Here is a 23877-nt window from a genome sequence, read left to right on the forward strand (position 1 = left end):
TCAGGACCAACTCCAAGGCTCACCCAGCCATGGGAGCTCCATGAATCACGTATTGCCAGCTTTAAGGCCACCTGTGGGCTTGTCTGTCCCTGGACAAGGGGACACTCACAGGGCAGGGCCCAGGCTACCATCTTGCCCTTCCCACCCTGGGGCTGCAAAGATGGTAGAGGACAACCAGTGTGAAGGAAGTGGTGTCCTGGCTCACCACGGTGTGGGCTGCATTGCTTGGACACCCCTTAGGTGACCTTGGGCACTCTTAATTTAGCGCAAGGCTACCAAGTGGCTCCAGCTTTGGGGGTTACATGGTGAGTTGTCAGGAGCCACTTGCTAGCCAGGAATAGGGAGTCTCTTGGCCACCACTGATGGGGATGGGTTGGGCAGGCAGCATGGGCCTGGGACTGTGCTTGTGGCATCCCAGGCTGCAGACCTGCGGAACTAGCCCTGAGGGAGTGCTGGGGTAGCGGGTGGGCTTCTGCCAACCCACCTGCCAGACGTCGGGGGCTGTGCTGAACTCGAGGCTGTGGAAGGAGGTGCCTTTATTGCCAGAGCCCGCCCTTCACTTGGCCTTTCCCTGGGCGGCCACAGCTTCCATGGCCTTCCGCACGGTCTCCTCATCCCCCAGGAAACGCATGGGCTTGGTGGGCTTCAGCGCCTGGTCCAGCTCGTACACGATGGGGATCCCCGTGGGCAGGTTCAGCTCCATGATGGCCTGGTCCGACATCCCTAGACCAGGGGAATAGGGTCCTTAGCCCCTCCCAGCCTGTCGACCAGCCAGCCACCTGCTCATGCATTTAGCAGGTTTCGTGACCTTTATGGGCCACAGTGCTGTGAGCCAGGCAGCAGTCTTCCCACCCCTGATAGCACAGCCACAGGAGTGTGCCCGGAGAAGGTCAAGGCAGCTCTGAGACAGCAGCCTACAGAAATAGCTGTGGCGAACCAGGGACCTCACTCCACCCCAAGCTGTCTTGATCTGGGGCGATGCCGTCAGCCCCCTTGGCCCAGCGTGAACTCTGGATGTTTGGGATCAGGGGAGACATTAACCATGTGGTTTCTAGAGAGTTACAGTTTCTGGACATTCTAAGCAAAGGAGCATCGGTGCCTTGAGAAGGGGGAGGGGGCAGGGAGGGACAGCGAGAAGGGCTGCTCATGGCCACGGTGGATGGGAGGTCCTGCCAGGTGCAAAGGAGAGGTTTCCGAGGAAACCCAAGCCTGCTGGCCTCCAGTCTGTGGCCTGGAATAGCAGCTCGACCTTTGGCATTCCTATCACCCCACTCTGTTGATGCAAGGGGAGCTTAAGAGAACATGCTCTGGTCAGTGCGAGACCCCAATCAGCTTTGCCTCAGTGCATTCATTTCTCCTAGACCAGGCTGCAGGAAGTCCCCAGGAGGGGGGGCAGGTGGTCTTTCCGTCCACTAGGCTCAATGCCAAATGGGAGGCATCTGTGGACTCAGCATCAGAAAGGCAGCTGGGGCTTCCATGAAGGAGCCTGTCATACCGTGAGGTATTGCTGCTTTAATGAAAGCCAAGTTACGAACCTAAGGTCTCTAGTGTCCTCCACGCCCTGCTCCCTCCTCTCGACTAATCTTTGCTTGGAGTGGGTCTGGGCAGGACCTTGCCCTCGGTTACCAGTAACATGACTTGACCAAGTTCACTCAGCAAGCTGGGATTTAGAAGCAGATGGGCTCTTTTCAGGAGTGGGTGTCCTTTGGCAGGATGCCAGCCCCAGGGCCTTCCCCCTTCTCACCTGGGGCTTGAGTTTGGGAACCTGGGCCAGCAGTGGACCCCTGTATGGGGCCTGGGCCCTGAGTCAGTGGTGGCAGACATTTTCACCCAGAATATTCAGGAGACTCATGTCACATGGTGTCCCAGTACACAGAGACTTAAAAATTTTTCTTTTAAACAGAGAAGGTTTCTCAACCCTCCTGGCTGTGAACTGGAGTTCACAATTAAAAATCCCTACCCTGATGCTGATGTCTGCAAAGCTGCCTCAATGAAGTGACTGTCCCTTATATGAAAAGAGCAGTTGGGGGCTGATTGGTTCTTGGGAACGTGTCATCCCACCCGCCTCTGCCCATTCCATATGTGAGGATGGGCCTCACCTTCCAGGTGCTTGACGATTCCCCGTAGGCTGTTCCCGTGGGCTGCAATGAGCACTCTCTTGCCAGCCTTGATCTGAGGGGCGATCTCATCATTCCAGAAGGGCAGGGCCCGTGCAATGGTGTCCTTGAGGCTCTCACACGTGGGCAGCTCCCCAGCTTTCAGGCCTGCATACCGACGCTCCTGGGGGCATCCAGGCTGCTGTTCACTCCCCAGGCAGGCACCCCCGCCTCCACCCGGCCTCCATCCCTGAAGGCCTGGGCCCCAGGCCTTCCCTCTGCCCTCCCCCGTCCCAGCACCTCACCTTGCTGATGGAGTGGTAGTAGGGGTGCTTCTCGTCCATGGGGGGTGGTGGGATGTCAAAGGAGCGCCTCCAGATCTTCACCTGCTCCTCCCCGTGCTTAGCGGCCGTCTCTGCCTTGTTGAGGCCAGTGAGACCCCCGTAGTGCCGTTCGTTGAGGCGCCAGGTACGCACCACGGGCAGCCACATCTGGTCTGTCCCGTCCAGGATGGTCCAGAGGGTGCGTATGGCCCGCTTCAGCACTGACGTGTAGCAGATGTCAAATTCCATCTTTGCGTCCTTGATGGCCTGGGCCCCCCTCTTGGCCTCCTCAGCCCCCTTCTCGCTCAGCTCTGCGTCGAACCAACCACAGAAGCGGTTCTCCTGGTTCCAGGTGCTCTCGCCGTGCCGAACCATCACAAGGCGGTGGGTGGACATGGTGGTAGAGGTGGGGCCTGGCGGGCTGTGGACTGGGGCGGGTGACTCCCGGGTGCGCCAGCTTTATAACGGTCTGGCCCCAGCCCCCGCCCCAGCCAACTGCCAATCAGCATTCCAGGCCTGACAGGCGGTGGCAGGTGCCCAGTAGCAGAGTTGGTGTAAGGCAGGCCAAGAGCTCGACTTAAAATAGCCTCACCAGAGCCCAGGCTGGGTGGGGCTGCTGAGCAGGGCTGGCTATGAAGAACAGAAGCCAGGGCCTCTGACAAGTCTGAAATTCGAGGGCTATCAGAAACAGAAGGGCTCTTTGGGGAAAGACCCCCAGATGTTGGGGCTCCCAGCCCTGTCAACCTGCTTGCTCTCTGCTCCCAGGGAACTTGTCACTCTTAGGCAGAGGCACAGTAAAGTCCTAACTGCTTTCTTTGAATCACTCAACACAACTGGGGCACAAGCCTGCATTTCAGTAAGGATACTAGTATGCTGTCAAAGGAACCAGAGTGTGTGAGTATGCACACGTTTGCCCACTCACGTGTGTGTGCCTGTGAGCACGTGTGTGTGCATGCATATACTACATAGATGTATGTGTGCCTTGTACTCACATGTATGTTGCATGTGAGCTGCCAGAAGGCTCCCCCCGTGGCTCTGCTCACCTATGAATGGGATCTGTATATTGGCAGGGGACCTTCCGCAGGACTCCTGACCTCCCTCCTCAGGTCCCTCTTGCCCTGGCAGACTCTGCCTTGCCTGCTCACAGGATGGGTCCTACAGAAGCCTCTGGCTGACAGCCAGGCTGGGAGGGACTGTGGTATCTCCACTAATCCCCTCAACGGACAGGGGAGAAGCAAAGGGTGCTGTGGGCAGAATGAGGGGATGGGTGAGGGCCGCAGCCCTGAAGGGAGAGGTCTGGCCCTGTGGGAAGTGGCAGCAGTGTGGGGCAAGGGCTGAGGTGGGTTTCCAGGACAAATGAGAGCTGCAGGCCTGGCTGCTTGGGCCAGAGAGGGGCAGAAGGTTTTCTGCTCTCACATCCTTTTGTCAAGTTCTTTCCCACATCTGCCACACAATCCCACCCTACCTGTCTTCATGCAAGACAGGCTTATTCTTCTTAGTTGAAAGTACCTTTAAAAAGAAAAAGAAATCCAGGACTCATAAGGGGTCCCAGAATCAGAGGTACTGTGTGTTAGGTCTGTGCCCAGCTTATCAGAAGCATGCAGAGGTCAGCTGAGGTTGGGACTTGGGGGCAGTAGAGTTGGTTACAGGCCCAGGACTTCTGCATTCAGTTTTGGGGGGTCATGGGCCGCTGGGGTCTTGGCAGTGAAGAAATCAAGCAGAGGGGCGGGGTTAAGATGCCGAGTTGAAGCTGCACCAGCAAAGAACCAATCTTTATAGAACAGCAAACAAGTGTGTGGTAAAGAGGCATGGAGGGCCTGGGTCATGTGTCCTAATGATCGAGCATCACTGGAGAGTCTGAAGCACGATTGTAAACTCAGTTGCGGCTGTGGAGGCAGGATTGGAAGCCAAAGGCCCTGGTAGAGGTGGTGGTTTTGGGTTAGGTGTGAACGAGGCTGCTTAGCCTAGGCTGGGTGCAGATGGCTTGGTGAGGAGGTGCTAGACTGGGGAGCCACTGGGCTTACTGCAAATCAAAGGAAGAGATGGGACATACCTTTCTGTCTGAAGGATGTTGAGAAAACATGGGACCTCAAAGGAAGTTTTAAGATCAAGAAGACACACAGCTTCTCAGTCGTGGCTCACTTCAACCTGCCTCATTCATTCAAAAAGTGTTTGCTGGGCAAGTCTGGTGTGCCAGGGCTGTTCAAGCACTGGGCAAGCAAGGCTCTGCCCGGGGGGAGGTCTCCATCCCAGTGATGGGACATAGACAGCAACATGTGATGTGTGTAGCATGGTGGACAGTTAAGAGGTCCATGGAGAAGCAAGCAAGGGGTAGGAGGACTGCTCTTTAATGGGACTGTCCTGGGAGGATGGAGTGAGCACCCTCCACTGGTCTCCCCATGACCACAGCTGTAAATCCTGGACAGGCAGAATGCAGATCTCAGAAAACAGAAAAGTATCAGGCAGATAAAGCAGGTCAGATTTTTTTCTTCTAGAATTTCCCAACTTGAAACCTAGAAGTATGCCCAATGTGGACAGAAAGGGCTCCAGAAACTATCTCTGGTCCAAGGAGTAGAAATAAAGTTCCTACAAGTCCCTTCCTTTTCTCCCCTTCTTACCACCACAGCTCCTGGGCAGTAATGCGGAGGTGGCACTGTCAGCCAGGCAGGTAGCTAAAACTGTGAGAGAAGAGCTACCCTCTAGCCAGAGGTGAGGCTACAAGAGTGCATGGCAACAACCCACTGCTTTCTCTCTCTGCCCTCCTGCAGCTGAGGACTGGATGCGGCTGCAGGAGCTGTGCAGCAAGCTGGGGCATGGAGGGGGAGTAAGACCCCCAATTTCTGGCCAGTGGCCTTGAAAAGCAGGGACCAGGTAACTGTCAAGTATCAGGGTAATCATGGAGAAGACAGAGATTAGGTGAGTGATTCAGTCCAGTTACAAATTAATTCCTGGGCTCCCTGCACTTGTGGTCTTCGACCTAGGCTGACCCACTGGTGACCTGATTATCTGCCAAAATGATAAGATCAGCATTCTTCTTAGAATTTAAACAGACTCTCAATATCCAGAATACCTAGGACAATTTTGCATGTGGCAGTCCAGTTTTCCCCAAACCATTTATTGCACGTCCTTTCCCTATTGTATATTCTTGGTTCTTTTGTTGTGAATTAGTTGACCACTCCAGGGTGGGGGTTTATTTCTGAGTTCTCTATTCTGTCCTTTGGCCTATGTGTGTGTTTTATGCCAATATCATACTTTTTTGATCACTGTAGCTTTGTAATATAGTTACAAAGAACTGTATCTCCAGCTTTGTTCCTCTTTTTCAAAATTCTTTAACTATTCATGGTCTTTTGAGGTTCCATACAAAGTTTTAGCTTTTTTGTTTTGTTTTGTTTACTCTTTTGAGAAAAATGCCATTGGAACTTTGATAGGGACAACACTGAATCTATAAATTGCTTTTTGTAGCATGGACATTTTAACAATATTAATTCTTCCAGTCTATGAGCAGAGAATAGTTTTACACTTGTTTGTATTATCTTCAAATTTTTCATCTGTGTCTCAGGTTTCAGTGTATAGATCTTCCACCACCTTTGCTACATTTATTTCTAGTTATTTTTTTTTTTATGCAATTGTAAGTAGGATTGTTTTCTTAATTTCTTTTTCTGCTGTTTTTTAGTGTATAGAAACATAACTGATACTTGTATATCTTGTATTTCAAAACTTCATTGAGTTTATTAGTTCTGACAGTTCTAGATTTCTTCTAAATTGTTGAATTTGTTGGTATATAATTGTTCATAGTGGTTTCTTATGGCCCTTTATGTGTTCAGTTGTAATGTTATCTCTTCCTCTTTCATTTATAATTTTGTTTGACTCCTCTCAATAATGAGTAGCTAAAGCTTTGTCTGCTTCATTTGTTTTTTCGAAGAACCAGCTCTTTGTTTCACTGATACATACCATTATCTGTTCATTCATTTCTGCTCTGATTTTTGTTGCTTCTGTCCTTCTACTAACTTTGGATTTTTCTAGTTCCTTGAGGTTAAATTGCTTATTTAAGCTCTTTCTTTTTCTTAATGTAGGTGTATATTGCTATGAACTTCCCTCTTTGAACTGCTTTTGTTGCATTCCATATGCTTTGGTATGTTGTATTTCCATCTTCATTTGTTTCAAGATATATTTTGGTTTCTCTTTTGACTTCTTTTTTGATTCATTGATTATTTAGGAATATATTATGTCATCTCCAATATTTGTGAATTTTCCAGGTTTCTTCTTGCAGTTGATTTCTAGTTTTAAACCATTGTGTTCAGAAAAGATGCTTGGTATGGTTTTGGTATTCTTAAATTTATTAAGAACTTGCTCTGTGGATATGATCTATCTTGGAGCATATTCCATGTGTGCTTGAGAGGAGTGTGTATTCTGTTGATAGATGAAATGTTCTGTATATGTCTGTTAAGTCCATTTGGTATAATACATGGTTTTAAGTCTAAGTTTTCCTTATTTTCTGTCTATATGATCTATCCATTGTTGAAAGTGGGATACTAAAGTCCCCCATTATTACTGTGTATATCTGTCTATTTTCCCTTCATGTCTGTTAATATCAAATCATCCCACCCTCGCCTTCTCCCACAGAGTCCAAAAGTCTGTTCTTTACATCTGTGTCTCTTTTGCTGTCTCACATATAGGGTCATTGTTACCATCTTTCTAAATTCCATATATATGTGTTAATATACTGTATTGGTGTTTTTCTTTCTGACTTACTTCACTCTGTATAATAGGCTCCAGTTTCATCCACCTCATTAGAACTGATTCAAATGCATTCTTTTTAATAGCTGAGTAAATATTTAAAATTACCCTTTTATCTTTATACAATAACCTCTACATCTCTTTATATATGTGTATGTTTATATATATATAGAGAGAGCAAAGTAAATCAGCTATATATATATATGTATATCCACTCTTCTTTAGATTCTTTTCCCAGATAGGCCATTAGAGAGTGTTGTGTAGAGTTCCCTGTGAAAGACATTAGGTCCTTATTTGTTATCTATTTTAGTTTTGTTATTGAAGTATAGATGACTTACAATGTTGTGCCAATTTCTGCTGTGAATCAAAATAACTCAGTTATATACATATATACGTTCTTCTAAAATATTGTTTATCATTGTGGCTTACCACAGGATATTGACCATAGCTCCCTGTACATTAAGACCTTTTTGTTTATCCAGTGCAAATGTAATAGTCTGCATCTACCAACTCCAAACTCCTGGCCCCTCCGTCTCCCTCCCCCCTACCTTGCCAACCATAATCTGTTCTCTATTTCTATGAGTCTGTTTTGCAGATAGGTTCATTCCATGCATGGAAAATGAAGTCTCTCAGTTGTGTCTGACTCTTTGCAACTCCCTGGACTGTAGCCTGCCAGGCTTCTCTGTCCACAGGATTTTTCTAGGCAAGAGTACTGGAGTGAGGTGCCACTGCCTTCTCCAGGGGATCTTGGATCCCCAGGGGATCTTCTCCAGGGATCGAACCCAGGTCTCCCACATTGTAGGCAGACACTTTACCATCTGAGCCACCAGGGAAGTCATTCCACATATAAGTGATATCATATGTTATTTGTCTTTCTTTTTCTGACTGATAATAATCTAGCTGCATCTGTATTGATGCAAATGGCATCATTCATTAATTTTTATCGCTGAGTATCAGTCCATCACATGTATGTATGCATCCTCTTTATCTGTCCCTCTGCTGATGGACATTTTGGTTCTTTCTATGTTTTGGCTACTGTGAACAGTGCTGCTATGAATATAGGGGTGTATATATCTTTTTAAATTGCAGTTTAAAAATTTGTTTTTCTTTTTTTAAAAAGTATTTATTTAATTGGAGGCTAATTACTTTACAATATTGTGCTGGCTCTTGCCATACACTGACATGAATCAGCCATGGGTGCACATGTGTCCCACCATCCTGAAGCCCCCTCCCACCTCCCTCCCACCCCATCCCTCTGGGTTGTCCCAGAGCACCGGCTTTGAGTGTCCAGCTTCACGCATTGGATTTGCATGGGTCATCTGTTTTACATATGGTAATGTACATGTTTCAATGCTATTCTCTCATATCGTCCCACCCTTGCCTTCTCCCACAGGAGTCCAAAAGTCTGTTCTTTACATCTGCATCTCTTTTGCTGTCTTGCATATAGGATTATCGTTACCATCTTTCTAAATTCCATATATATGTGTTAATATACTGTATTGGTGTTTCTCTTTCTGGCTTACTTAGGCTCCAGTTTCATCCATCTCATTAGAACTGACTCAAATGTGTTCTTTTTTTATAGCTGAGTAATATTCCATTGTGTATATGTACCACAGCTTTCTTATCCATTTGTCTGCTGATGGACATCTAGGTTGCTTCCATGTCCTAGCTATTGTAAACAGTGCTGCGATGAACATTGGGGTACACGTGTCTCTTTCAATTCTGGTTTCCTCGGTGTGTATGCCCAGCAGTGGGATTGCTGGGTCGTATGGCAGTTCTATTTCCAGTTTTTAAAGGAATCTCCACACTGTTCTCCATAGCGGCTGTACTAGTTTGCATTCCCACCAACAGTGTAAGAGGGTTCCCTTTTCTCCACACCCTCTCCAGCATTTATTGTTTGTAGACTTTTGGATAGCAGCCATTCTGACCGTGTGAGATGATACCTCATTGTGGTTTTGATTTGCATTTCTCTGATAATGAGTGATGTTGAGCATCTTTTCATGTGTTTGTTAGCCATCTGTATGTCTTCTTTGGAGAAATGTCTGTTTAGTTCTTTGGCCCATTTTTTGATTGGGTTGTTTATTTTTCTGGTATTGAGCTGCATGAGCTGCTTGTATATTTTGGAGATTAATTCTTTGTCAGTTGCTTCGTTTGCTATTATTTTCTCCCATTCTGAAGGCTGTCTTTTCACCTTGCTTATAGTTTTCTTTGTTGTGCAAAAGCTTTTAAGTTTAATTAGGTCCCATTTGTTTATTTTTGTTTTTATTTCCATTACTCTGGGAGGTGGGTCATAGAAGATCTTGCTGTGATTTATGTCAGAGAGTGTTCTGCCTATGTTTTCCTCTAAGAGTTTTATAGTTTCTGGTCTTACATTTAGGTCTTTAATCCATTTTGAGTTTATTTTTGTGTATGGTGTTAGAAAGTGTTCTAGTTTCTTGAATTATAGTTTTGTCTGGGTAAAAATGTATAGTATTTTCCAGGAGTAGGATTGCTGGATCATATGGTAATTCTATTTTTAGTTTTCTGAGGAACCTCCATACTGTTTCCATAGTGGCTGCATCAGTTTTCATTTCCACCAGCAGTGTAAGAGAGTTCCCTTTTCTCCACATCTTCTCCAGCATTTGTTATTGTAGATTTTTTAAATGATGCTCATTCTGACTGGTGTGAGGTGATACCTCATTGTAGTTTCAGCTTGCATTTCTCTAATAATCACTGATGTTGAGCATCTTTTCATGTGTCTGCTGGCCATCTGTATGTCTTCTTTGGAGAAATATCTATTTAGTTCTTCTGCCCATTTTTTGACTGGATTGTTTGGGGAGTTTTTTGTTGTTGTTGTTGTTGTTGAGTTATATGTAAAGACCCTGATGCTGAGAAAGATTGAAGGCAAGAGGAGAAGGGGATGACAGAGGATGAAATGGTTGGATGGCATCACTGACTCAATGGACATGAGTTTGAGTAAACTCTGGGAGTTGGTGATGGACAGGGAGGCCTGGCAGTGCTGCAGTCCATGGGGTCTCAAAGAGTCGGACACAACTGAGCAACTGAACTGAACTGAACTGATAAGCTATTTTGGAGATCAAGCCCTTGTCTGTCTGTCTCTGAACAGATAAGCTATTTTGGAGATCAAGCCCTTGTCTGTCGTATCATTTGCAAATATTTTCTCCCATTCTGTGGGTTATCTTTTCAGTTTTTTCTGGTTTCCTTTGCTGTTCAAAACCTAATAAGTTTGATAAGGTTCCATTTGTTTGTTTTTGTTTTTATTTCTATTGAATTGGGAGAGTGACCTAAGAAAACATGGTTTATGTCAGAGAATGCTTTGCCTATGCTGTCTTCTAGGAGTTTTATAGTGTCATATATTGTGTTTAAATCTTTAAGCCATTCTGAGTTTATTATTGTGCATGGTGTGAAGGTGTATTCTAACTTCTTTGATTTACATGCAGCTGTCCAGCTTTCCCCGTGCTCTTGCTGAAGAGACTGTCATTTCCCCCTGTTATATTCTTGCATCCTTTGTTAAAGATTAATTAACCACAGGCATGTGAGTCTATCGCAGGGCCCTCTGTTCTGTTTCATTGACCCACATGCCTGTTTCTGTACCCACAGCACACTGTTTTCATACTCTGGCTTTGTAGTGTTGTCTGATGTCTGGGAGAGTTGTGCCTTGTGCTTTGTTTATTTTCCTCAGCATTGCTTTAGCAATCCTAGGTCTTTTATTTTTCCATATACATTTTTGGGTTATTTGTTCCAATTCTGTGAAAAATGTCATGGGTAATTTGATTGGACTCATAATAAATCTGTAGACTGCTTTGAGTAGTATTGCTATTTGACAGTATTAATTCTTCCAGTCAAAGAGCATGGGATATCTTTTGGTTTCTTTGAATCATCTTTTTATTTGAATCATCTTTTATTTCTTTTTTAAATGTTTTTTTTTTTGAATTTTTATACAAGTCTTTATTTACAACTTGTTTAACAACTGTACACTTTTTGCAGCCTTGAAAACATTTTTGTACTTGAATGAGAAAATATAGTTTGACCAAATCTTAACTTTATTCTTCATATACATATACATATATTATATGCATACATATAAACATATACATATAATTAATACCATAACAAGTTGGCAGTCATAAAATGAATAAGTGACATCAAAAGGAAATACAATATAAGGTTTAAAAAATTAAAAATCTGTCTCCTGGTGATTTCTTGGACTTCGTGTTTTTGTGATTTTGGTGAAAATTTCTTAATGAGGCTCTCTAACAAGTCATTTACCTCAGAGAAACAGTGAGAAAACTCACGAATCTAACAGAGTCAATGACTGGTAAACAGGTGTGACACTGCTTGGATGCATTTATGTTAAATGTTTTATAGTTCTTAGTGTATGTTCACCTCCTTGGTCAGCTTTATTCCTAGGTTGAGTGGGGGTTGGTACAATTTTAAAAGGTATTGGTTTTTTTACATTCCCTTTCTGATACACTGTTAGTGTAAAGTTCGGTTCAGTTCAGTTGCTCAGTCATGTCTGACTCTTTGCAACCTCATGGACAGAGGCATGTCAGGTTCCCCTGTCCATCAACAACTCCCAGAGTTTGCTCAAATTCAGATCCATCGAGGCAGTGATGCCATCCAGCCATTTCATCCTCTGTCATCTCCTTCTCCTCCTGCCTTCAGTCTTTCCCAGCATCAGGGTTAAATAGTCAGTTCTTCACATCAGGTGGCCAAAGTACTGGAGCTTCAGCTTCAGCATCAGTCCTTCCAATGAACACCCAGGACTGATCTCCTTTAGGATGGACTGGTTGGATCTCCTCCTGTCCAAGGGACTCTCAAGAGTCTTCTCCAACACCACATTTCAAAAGCATCAATTCTTCAGCGTCAACTCTTTTTACAGTCCAGCTCTCACATCCACACATGACCGCTGGAAAAACCAGAGCCTTGACGAGACGGACCTTTGTCAGCAAAGTAATGTTTTCTATGTACACTGTCATGTCTTCTACGTATACTGACAGTTTTACCTCTTCCTTTTCAGTTTGGATACACGTAATTTCTTTTTCTTGTCTGATTGTTGTGGCTAAGACTTCCAATACTATGTTGAAGAGAAGTGGTGAGAGTGGGCATCCTTGTCTTGTTCCAGATTTTAGTGGGAAGGCTTTCAGCTTTTCACCATTGAATATTATGTTGGCTGTGGGTTTGTCATAAATGGCTTTTACTATGTTGTGATATGTTCCCCCTATTCCCACTTTGGTAAGAAATTTTTGTTATGAATAGATGTTGAATTTTGTCAGATGCCTTTTCTGCGTCTACTGAGATAATTGTGTGTATTTTTTTTAACTTTTCTTTTGTTAATGTGGTGTATTGTATCAGTCAGTTCAGTTCAGTTGCTCAATTGTGTCTGACTCTGCGACCCCATGGACTGCAGCACGCCAGTCCTCCCTGTCCATCACCAACTCCCAGAGTTTACTCAAACTCATGTCCATTGAGTCGGTGATGCCATCCAGCCATCTCATCCTCTGTCGTCCCCTTCTCCTCCTGCCTTCAATCTTTCCCAGCATCAGGGTCTTTTCAATGAGTCAGTTCTTTGCATCAGGTGGCCAAAGTATTGGAGTTTCAGCTTTAGCATCAGTCCTTCCAATGAATATTCAGGACTAATTTCCTTTAGGATGGACTGGTGTATTGCATTGATGGATGTATTTGCATATGCTGAAGCATCCCCTTGTGAACTTGGGATGAATTCCACTTGGTCAGGGTGTATGATATTTTTTTTTAAAGTGGACCATATTTTAGAATCTTTACTGAATTTGTTACAATATTGCTACTTTTTTTTTTTTTTTTTTTTGCTATGAGGCATGTGGGGTTTTACCTGCACACCCTGCATTGGAAAGTTAAGTATTAACCACTGGACCACCAGGATAATCCCCTGTATGATCTTTCTTATATCTTGTTGGCTTCAGTTTGCTAATATTTTGTTGAGAATTTTTACATCTATGTTCATCAAGGATATTGGCCTGTAATTTTCTTTTTTGGTGTTGTTTCTGTTTGGTTTTGGTATCAGGGTGATGGTAGCTTCATAGAATGACTTTGGGAGTGTTTCTTCCTCTTCAGTCTTCTGGAAGAATTTGAGAATAGTCAGTATACTTTTTATGTTTGGTAGAATGTGCCTGTGAAACCATCTGGTCCTGGACTTTTGTTTGTAGGGATTATTTTATTATTACAGATTCTATTTCATTTCTAGTGATTGGTCTGTTCAAATTATCTGTTTCTTCTTGATTCAGTTTTGGCAGGCTGTATGTTTCTAGAAAGTTGTCCATTTCTTCTAGGTTGTCAAATTTGTTGGTGTATAATTGTTCATAGTATTCTCTTAATGGTTGTATTTCAGTGGTATCAGTTGAGATTCCTCCTTTTTCATTTCTTATTTTCTTTATTTGGGTTTCCTCTCTTTTCTTCTTGGTAAGCCTGGCCAGAAGTTTGTCAATCTTGTTTACTCTTTCAAAACCAGCTCTTGATTTTGTTGATTTTTTCTATTATTTTTTAATCTCTATTTTATTTATTTCCTCCCTGATTATTACTATTTCCTTCCTTCTGATGACTTTAGGTTTTGTTTGTTCTTATTTTTCTAATTTTCTTAGGTGGTAGGTTAGACTTACTTGAGATTTTTCTTGTTTTGTTTGTTTTAATGAAGGCCTATATCACTATGAACTTCCCTCTAAGCATTGCTTTTGCTGTGGACCACAGGCTTTATATGGTTATGTTTTCATTGTCATTTGTTTCAAGGTATTTTTAAATTTCCTTTGTGATTCCCTTTTTGATCCATTTGCTTTTTAATAGAAAGTTATTTAGCGTCCCTGTAATCTTTTTTTCTAATTTATTTTCCTGTGGTTGATTTCTAGTTTCATGCATCGGCATCAGAGAAGATGCCTGAATAATTTCTGTACTCTCAAATTTGTTGGGGTTAGTTTTGTGCCCTAGGATGTGGTCAGTCCCAAAGATTGTTCTGCATACACTTGAAAAGGATGTGTATTCTGGTTTCTTGGGGCCTAGTGTCCTGAAAATATTAATTGTTTAATTGTTCTATTGTATCATTTAGGACCTGTTGCTTTATTAATTCTGTCTGGAAGATCTGTCCATTGGTGTAAGTGGGATATTAAAGTCTCCTACTAATATTGTATTGTTGTTAATTTCTCCCTTTATGTTAGTATTTGTTTTATTGTTTGGGTTTTTCTATGTTAAGTACATGTATGTTAATGGGTGTAAAATCCTCTTTTTGTATTGATCCTTTTATCTTTATATCTTCTTATATTGATCCTTTTATCATTACATATGTCCTTCTTTATCTTTCTTTATAGCCTTTGCTTTAAAGTCTGTTTTGTCTGATATAAGTGTTGCAACTCTTGCTTTCCTGTCATTTCCATTTGTATGAAATATCTTTTCCCATCCCCTCACTGTCAGTGTATGTGTCTTTTGTCCTAAGGTGTATCTCTTGTAAGCAGCATATTATAGGCTCTTGTGTTTTTTTTTTTTTTAAACCAGCATGTCACTCTTTGTCTTTTGATTGGAAAGAAAGTGAAAGTGAAAGTTGTTCGGTCGTGGCCGACTCTTTGTGACCCCATGAACTATACAGTCCATTGAATTCTCCAGGCCAGAATACTGAAGTGGGTAGCCTTTCCCTTCTCTAGGGGATCTTCCCAACCCTGGGATCAAACCCAGGTCTCCCACATTGCAGGTGGATTCTTTACCAGCTGAGCCAAATATCTGGTCAATTGACATTTAAGTTAATTGTTGATACATATGTATTTTTCTTACAATTGAATAGATTTTTATTTTTTAATTAATTAATTTTTTTAATTGGAGCCTAATTACTTTACAATATTGTGGTGGTTTTTGCCATACATTGACATGAATCATATGTATTTATTGCCATTTCAAACCTTATTTTCTGGTTGATTCTTTGTTTCTTTGTTCCTTTTTTTTTTTGTGGTTTGATAAATTTCCTTCTTTTTAATGCTTGTATTCTCTTCTTTTAGGTTTTTGTGAATCTGTTATATGTTTTTGATTTGTGGTTGCCATTTTTAAATTATGTTAACCTCTTCCTCTGCCTGCTTGCTTTAGACTAATAGTCCTGTAGACTCAAACACATTCTAAAAAAAGAAAAAGAATCTTCATTTTCTTATTTTCCTTTCCTGACTTATATGATTTTGATGTCCCTTTTTACATATTTGTGTTTATCCTTTTGCTGTTCCTTGTGTTTATCATTGATTTCACAATAGGTTATTTGTCTCTTATGTCTCCTGTATTGACAGGCAGGTAGGTTCTTTGCCACTAGTGCCACCTGGGAAGCCCAGTTTAAGTGATTTACTTGTGATTTCTTGCCTCCTGTTTTCTTCTTGCTTCTTTTCTATGTAGAGACAACCTTTCAATATTTCTTTTAGGATAGGTTTAGTATTAATATATTCTTTTATCTTCTGCTTATTTGAGAAATTCTTTATTTCTCCTCCTATTCTAAATGATAATCTTGATTGGAAGATTGCAGATTTTTCTTTCAAGACTTTAAATGTATTTTGCCACTCCCTTCTGGCCTGTAGTGTTTCTATAGAGAAATCAGCTGATAGCCTTATGAGGGTTTCTTCATAAGGAACTCTTTTATCTCTTGCTGCCTTTAGTATTCTCTCTTTATCTTTAATCTTTGTCATTTTTATTATAATATATTTTGGTGTAGGTCTGTTTGGGTTTATTTTGTTTGGAACCCTCTGTGCTTCCTGTTCTGGATATATTGTTTAGATTTTGGAAATTTTCAGCCATAATTTCTTCAAATACATATTTAATCCCCTTTCTCTTTCTTCTTTTTCTGGAATCCCTATTATATATAGATTGTCCTGTTTTATATTATCCAATAGGTCTCTTATATTGCTTTCTTTCTTTTTTTTTTTTTTGGCTTTCTATATGCTGTTTTGATTGGGTAATTTCCATTAGTCTGTCACCCAGGTCACTTATTCTTTCTTCTGCATTATTCATTCTGCTGTTCATTCCTTTGAGCTCAGATTTCATCTTGGCAAATGAATTTTATAAATTTTCTTGTTTCCTCATTATAGTTTCTAGTCCCTTTTTACAGTAATCTTCATTTCTGTCACTATCCTTTCTTAATTCCTTCAGCACTTTTATTACCTCCTTTTTGAACTGAGTGTCTGTTAGGCTGGAGAGGTTTATTTCACTGTTCCTTAGAGGAATTTTCTTTGTTTTAACTGAGAGTGATTCCTCCGCTTCTTCATTTTTGCTTATATTTCTCTTAGTCTGTGAGTTTAGGAAAAAACAGTATTGATTGTAGTCTTGGAGGGTTATTTATAAGTCGGAGCATCCCTGCATAGCTTGTATGGGTTTGATACTTTTGGTATGAGGGCTGTTTTGGGTCTGGATGCCTGCTGTCCTTTCCTCACCATGTTCTGGCTATTACCACCTTGATAAGGGGATGCTCAGATGCACAGCTCACACAGGCTCACAGAAGGTGGGGCCGGGGGTCCCTCCTCAGCAGAACTAGTGGCAGGTCACACCGCCTCCCAGGGAAGCTGGCCCTAGATTGCAGAGCCCTCAGTGGTGGTAGCTGTCAGCTCCCAGGAAGGTGGAGGCAGTGACCTGAGCAGGTGACCTGCGCCGGCTCACAGGCAGCAGTGACAGCAGTCTGGGCTGCCTCTGGAATCCAGGATAACAGCCGTCACTGGCTTTGGCCCCTGGAGCTCCTGCAGGTGCTGCCTGCTGCTGTGAGCTTGGAGGAAGAAGCTCCTATTATGGGCCCACCCGTGTCCTCGCATGCTTCCCAGCAGTGATCCCTTGCCTGTCTGGCAGGCCCAGGCTGCTTCCTGGACTCCCTCAGGTGTGGCGCACTGCACCCTATCCCCCTTAGGCTCCCTTCACACAACCCCAGTCTTCTCTCCAGGGTGTGACCCCTGAAGCCTGAGCCTTGGTTCCCAGCCCTTACCTACCCCAGTGGGGGAGTGGACAGCTGTCTCAGCTGGGGAGCGCCAGTTGGCACTGACCCTGTTGGAAGGTCTGTCTCTGCTTTGCGCTCAGTACACATGCTGCTCTGTCCCTGCTAGTGAGGGGGCTTCCCAGGGTGCAGAAACCCTTCCTCTTCCACAGCTCCCTCCCAGAGGCACAGGGCCACCCAGATTCCATTCTCTTTCTGTGGTTCTTCTTTCTTTTGCCATGCCCAGTTACATGGAGGTTTTCTTGCCCTTTGGGAAGTCTGAGGTCTGCCAGCGTTCAGTAGAAGTTCTATGAGAAGTTTTCCACATGTGGTTGTATTTTTGATGTATCTGTGGGGAGAAGGTGAGCTCCACATTTTATTCCTCCACTATCTTGATCTGATCTCCCTAGTTATCTATTTTATATATATTAGTTTGTACATATAAGTCCCAATCTCCCAATTTTTCTCTCTCCCCTCTTCCCCACTCCACCAGTAATCATGTTTGTTTTCTACATCTGTAGCTCTATTTCTCATCCTGGAATGTGAAGTCAAGTGGGCCTTAGGAAGCATCACTATGAACAAAGCTAGTGGAGGTGATGGAATTCCAGTTGAGTTATTTCAAATCCTGAAAGATGATGCTGTGAAAGTGCTGCACTCAATATGCCAGCAAATTTGGAAACTCAGCAGTGGCCACAGGACTGGAAAAGGTCAGTTTTCACTCCAATTCCAAAGAAAGGCAATGCCAAAGAATGCTCAAACTACCACACAATTGCACTCATCTCACACACTAGTAAAGTAATGCTCAAAATTCTCCAAGCCAGGCTTCAGCAATATGTGAACTGTGAACTTCCAGATGTTCAAGCTGGTTTTTAGAAAAGGCAGAGGAACCAGAGATCAAATTGCTAACACCTGCTGGGTCATCGAAAAAGCAAGGGAGTTCAGGAAAACATCTGTTTCTGCTTTATTGACTACGCCAAAGCCTTTGACTGTGTGGATCACAATAAACTGTGGAAAATTCTGAAGGAGATGGGAATACCAGACCACCTGACCTGCCTCTTGAGAAATCTGTATGCAGGTCAGGAAGCAATAGTTAGAACTGGACATGGAACAACAGACTGGTTCCAAATAGGAAAAGGAGTACGTCAAGGCTGTATATTGTTACCCTGCTCATTTAACTTATATGCAGAGTACATCATGAGAAATGCTGGGCTGGAGGAAGCACAAGCTGGAATCAAGATGGCTGAGAGAAATATCAATAACCTCAGATATGCAGATGACACCACCCTTATGGCAGAAAGTGAATAAGAACTAAAGAGCCTCTTGATGAAAGTGAAAGAGGAGAGTGAGAAAGTTGGCTTAAAGCACAACATTCAGAAAACTAAGATCATGGCATCTGGTCCCATCACTTCATGGCAAATAGATGGGGAAACAGTGGCTGACTTTATTTTTCTGGGCTCCAAAATCACTGCAGATGGTGACTGCAGCCATGAAATTAAAAGACGCTTACTCCTTGGAAGAAAAGTTATGACCAACCTAGACAGCATATTAAAAAGCAGAGACATTACTTTGCCAACAAAGGTCCATCTAGTCAAGGCTATGGTTTTTCCAGTAGTCATGTATGGATGTGAGAGTTGGACTATAAAGAAAGCTGAGTGCCAAAGAATTGTTGCTTTTGAACTGTGGTGTTGGAGAAGACTCTTGAGAGTCCTTTGGACTGCAAGGAGATCAAACCAGTCCATCCTAAAGGAGATTAGTCCTGGGTGTTCATTGGAAGGACTGATATTGAAGCTGAAGCTCCAATACTTTGGCCACCTGATGCGGAGAGCTGACTCATCTGAAAAGACCCTGATGCTGGGAAAGATTGAGGGCAGGGAGGAGAAGGGGACAACAGAGGATGAGATGGCTGGATGGCATCACCGACACAATGGACATGGGTTTGGGTGGACTCTGGGAGTTGGTGATGGACAGGGAGGCCTGGTGTGCTGCGGTTCATGGGGTCACAAAGAGTTGGACACGACTGAGTGACTGAAGTGAACTGAACTGAACTGAATATTCCATTGTTTGTGTACCACATCTTTATCCATTCCTCTGTTGCTGGATATTAGGTTCTTCCATGTCCTGGCTATTGTAAATAGTGCTGCAATGAAGACTGGGGTGTATGTATCTTTTTGATTTATTGTTTTCTTTGGAAATATGCCCAGGAGTGGTATTGCTGCTGAATCATAGGTTAGCTTTATTTTTAGTTTCTTAAAGAACCTCCATGGTGTTCTCCATAGTGATAGTACCAATTTACATTCCCACCAACAGTATAGGAGGGTTCCCTTTTCTCCACACCCTCTCCAGCACTTATTGTTTGTAGATTTTTTGATGATGGCCATTCTGACCATGTGAGGTGATACCTCACTGTAGTTTTGATTTGCTTTTCTCTAATAACTAATAACATTGGGCGTCTTTTCATATGCATTTTGGTCATCTGTATGTCTTTGGAGAAATACCTATTTAGATCTTCTACCTATTTTTGATTGGGTATTTTTTTTTTTTTTTTTGAGCTGCATGAGCTTTTTGTATGTTTTGGAGATTAATCCCTTGTTCATCACTTTGATTGCAAACATTTTCTCCTATTCTGAGGGTTGTCTTTTTATTTTGTTGGTTTTTCTTTGCTGTGCAAAAGTTTTTAAGTTTAATCAAGTCCCATTTGTTTATTTTTGTTTCTGTTTTCATTAGGAGATTGATCAAAAAAGATCTTGCTGCAATTTATGTGAGAGTGTTCTGCCTATATTTTCCTCTAAGAGTTTTATAGTATCCAGTCTTACATTTAGGTCTTTAATCCATTTTGAGTTTATTTTTGTATGGTGTTAGGGAGTATTCGTTTTCCCAGCACCACTTATTGAAGAGACTATCTTTTCTCCATTGTATATTCTTGCCTCCTTTGCCATAATTTAGGTGACAACAGCTGTGTGGGTTTATCTCTGGACTTTCTGTCCTGTTGGGTGGTATATGTTTTCTATTGAAGTGTAGTTTATTACAATACTGTGTTAGTTTTAGATGTACAGAAAGTTATATATACATAATATATTTTTCAGATTATTTTCCATGATAGGTTATTACGCTGATTGAATATAGCTCTGGTTCCCTGTGCTCTACAGTAACGCTTGTTGCTCATCTATTTTATGTAGTTTGTATCTGTCAATCCCATGCTCCCAATCCATCCCTTTAGTAACCATCAGTTTGTTTTTTATGTCAGTGAGTCTGTTTCTGCTTTGTGTAAAGATTAGTTTGTGTTACTTTTTAGAGTCAACATATAAATGATATTACATAATATCTGTCTTTGTATGATATTCTGTAGGTCATCCAGGTTTCTGCAAATGACAATACTTCATTATTTTTTATGGTTGAGTAATATTCCATATGGGCTTCCCAGGTGGCACAGTGGTAAAGAATCCACCTGCCAATTCAGGAGACACAAGAGACATGGGTTTGATCCCTGGGTCGGGAAGATCCCCTGGAGTAGGAAATGGCAACCCACTCCAGTATTCTTGCCTGGAAAATTCCATGGGCAGAGGAGCCTGACAGGCTACAGTCCATGGGGTTGCAAAGAGTCAGACAAGACTGATCACCACTACCCCCCCAATATTCACATTTTATTAAGGTAATTATCTCTTCATGGGCAATTGGGTTGTTCCCATGTCTTTACTATTGTAAATAGTGCTGCTGTAAACTTTGGAGTGTGTGTATCTTTTAAGATTAAATTTTCATTGTTTTTGGTTATATGCTCAGGAGTGGCATTGCTGGATTTTATGGTAACTCTGTTTTTAGTTTTTTAAGGAACTTTCATACTGTTTTCCACAGTGGCTGCACCAGTTTACATTCCCAGCAATGATGTAGGTGGATTCGCTTTTCTCTGCACCCTCTCCACCATTTATTATTTGTAGATTTTTAAATATAGTCATTCTGATAGGTGTGAAATGATACCTCACTGTGGCTTTGATTTGTTTTTCTCTAATAATTAGTGATGTGCCTGTTGGGCATCTATATGTCTTCTTTGAAGAAATGTCTATTTGGATCTTCTGCCCATTTCTTGATGTGTTTTTTTTTTTTTTTATATTGAGTCATATTAGCTGTTTGTGTGTTTTGGATATTAACCCCTTGTCAGTCATATCATTTGTGAATATTTTCTCCTTTTCTGTAGCTTGTCTTATCACTTATGGTTTCCTTTGCTGTGCAAAAGCTTTTAAGTTTGATGTAGTCCCATGTAGTTTATTTTTCCTTTTATTTATTTTGACTTGGAAGGCTCATCTAAGAAAATATTGCCACAATTTATGTCAGAGAAAGTTTTCCCCTGTTCTTTTCTAAAAATTTGATGGTGTCATGTCTTATATGTAGGTCCTTAAACCATTTTGAGTGTATATGATGCAAGGGGAGTGTTCTAATTTCATTGAACTTTACATGTAACTGTCCGGCTTTCCCAACACCATTTGTTGGTGTCTTTTTGTTGTTGTTGTTGTGTATTCTTGCCTCATTTGTTATAGATTAATTGATCAAAGGTGTTTGACGTTATTTCTGGGCTATTTATTTCTTTCCATTTGTGTGTCTTTTTTGTTCCAGTAACAGTATTTTGATTACTAGAGCTTTGTAGTATAGTCTGAGGTCCAGAAGGGTTATGCCTCCAGCTTTATTCTTTTTCCTCAGGATTGTTTTGGCAATTCTGAGTGTTTTTTTGTTCCATATAAATTTTAGAATGATTTGTTCTATTTCTGTGAGAAATGTCATGGGTATTTTAGGTAGTGTGGCTATTTTGCCAATATTAATTCTTCCCATCCAAGAGCATGGGATACCTTTTCACTTCTTTGAATGATCTTGATTTTCTTTATCAATATTTAAACATCTTTGGTGTATAGTTCTTTGACTTCTGTCAAGTTTATTCCTAAGTATTTTTTTGGACACAGTTTTTAATGGGCCTTTTATGCTTTCTCTTTCTGATACTTCATTGTTGGTATAAAGAAATGCAACAGATTTTTATACCTTAATCTTGTACCCTTCTACCTTGCTAAATTTATTTTTCTGATAGTTTTTGAGTGGAGACTTTAGGGTTCTCTATATAGAGTAACATTCAGAAAACTAAGATCATGGCATCTGGTCCCATCACCTCATGGCAAATAGATGGAAACAGTGTCAGACTGCATTTTTGGGGGCTCCAAAATCACTGCAGATGGTGACTGCAGCCATGAGATTAAAAGATGCTTACTCCTTGGAAGGAAAGTTATGACCAACCTAGATTGCATATTAAAAAGCAGAGACATTACTTTGCCAACAGAGGTCTGTCTGGTCAAAGCTATGGTTTTTCCAGTGGTCATGTATGGATGTGAGAGTTGGACTGTGAAGAAAGCTGAGTGCCGAAAAACTGATGCTTTTGAACTGTGGTGTTGGAGAAGACTCTTGAGAGTCCCTTGGACTGCAAGGAGATCCAACCAGTCCATCCTAAAGGAGATTAGTCCTGGGTGTTCATTGGAAGGACTAATGCTGAAGCTGAAACTCCAGTACTTTGGCCACCTCATGTGAAGAGTTGACTCATTGGAAAAGACCCTGATGCTGGGAGGGATTGGGGGCAGGAGAAGAAGGGGACGACAGAGGATGAGATGGCTGGATGGCATCACCGACTCGATGGACATGAGTTTGAGTAAACTCTGGGAGTTGGTGATGGACAGGGAGGCCTGGTGTGCTGCGGTTCATGGGGTCGCAAAGAGTCGGACATGACTGAGCGACTGAACTGAACTGATATAGAGTATCATGTCATCTGCAAATAGTGACAGTTTTACCTCTTCCCTTCCAATTTGTATACATTTTATTCCTTTTTCTTACCTGATTGATGTGGTCAGGACTTCCAGTACTGTGTTTAGTAGAAGTGGTGAGAGTGGGCATACTTCTCTTATTTCAGATTTGAGTGGAAAGACTTTCTTCAGTTTTCCACCCTTGAGTATTACGTTGACTGGGGTTTTGTCATAATTAGCCTTTGTTATGTTGAGATGTTCCCTCTGTAACCACTTTACCTGTCTCTCTGGTGGTGTCTCTCTGGTAAAGAATCTGCCAGCAATGCAGGAGACCCGGGTTTGACCCATGGGTCCCTGGAGCAGAGCGTGGCAACCCAGTCCAGTATTCTTGCCTAGAGAATTCCACGGACAGAGATACCTGTGAGCTGCAGTCCATCGGGTCCCAGAGTCAGACACAACTGAGCAACTAATGCTGACTTACTTAGTTATACTCACTTTGATGACAGTATTGATCATGAATGGACATTTAAGTTTGTCAGGTGCTTTTTCTTCACCTGTGGAGATAATTATGTGGGTTGTGCCTTTTCTGTTGTTACTGTGTATCATGTTAATTTCTTATGCTTACCCATCTTTGTAACTCTGGAATGAATCCAACTTGAACATGGTGTATGATTCTTCTTCTGTATTTTAGGGTTTGGTTTGCTAATATTTTGATATTTTGCTTGAGGATTTGCATCTATGTTAGCTGGTAAGTTTCTTTTCTTTCTCTTTTTTTGTAATGTCTGTGGTTTTGGTATCAGGGTGAAGATGGCTTTATAGAATGAACTTGAGAGTGTTCCCTCCTCTTCAGTCTTTTGAAATAGTTTGGGCAGGATTGGTATAAGCTTTTCTTTTCTTTTGTAGAATTTCCCAGTAAAACCATTTCATCCTGGACTTTTGTTTGCAGGGAGTGTTTGTTTGCTTAATTAGAGATTCCATTTCAATGCTAGTCATCAGGCTGTTCAAAT

The 23877-nt window shown here is 42.2% G+C and overlaps 1 protein-coding gene across 1 annotated transcript; it reads right to left on the reverse strand.

Annotated features, from left to right (window-relative positions):
- Positions 1 to 519: 519 nt before the first annotated feature.
- On the reverse strand, positions 520 to 6959 carry PGAM2 (phosphoglycerate mutase 2). Its single transcript, XM_020897663.2, has 3 exons — positions 2402 to 6959; positions 2100 to 2280; positions 520 to 723 (listed from the first exon to the last, which is right to left on the reverse strand). The coding sequence occupies exons 1-3, from the start codon at positions 2813 to 2815 to the stop codon at positions 557 to 559; spliced, it is 762 nt and encodes a 253-aa protein (XP_020753322.1). The 5' UTR covers positions 2816 to 6959; the 3' UTR covers positions 520 to 556.
- Positions 6960 to 23877: the final 16918 nt, after the last annotated feature.

This window comes from Odocoileus virginianus, unplaced genomic scaffold (assembly GCF_023699985.2).
Source record: "Odocoileus virginianus isolate 20LAN1187 ecotype Illinois unplaced genomic scaffold, Ovbor_1.2 Unplaced_Scaffold_17, whole genome shotgun sequence".
NCBI lineage: Eukaryota > Metazoa > Chordata > Mammalia > Artiodactyla > Cervidae > Odocoileus > Odocoileus virginianus.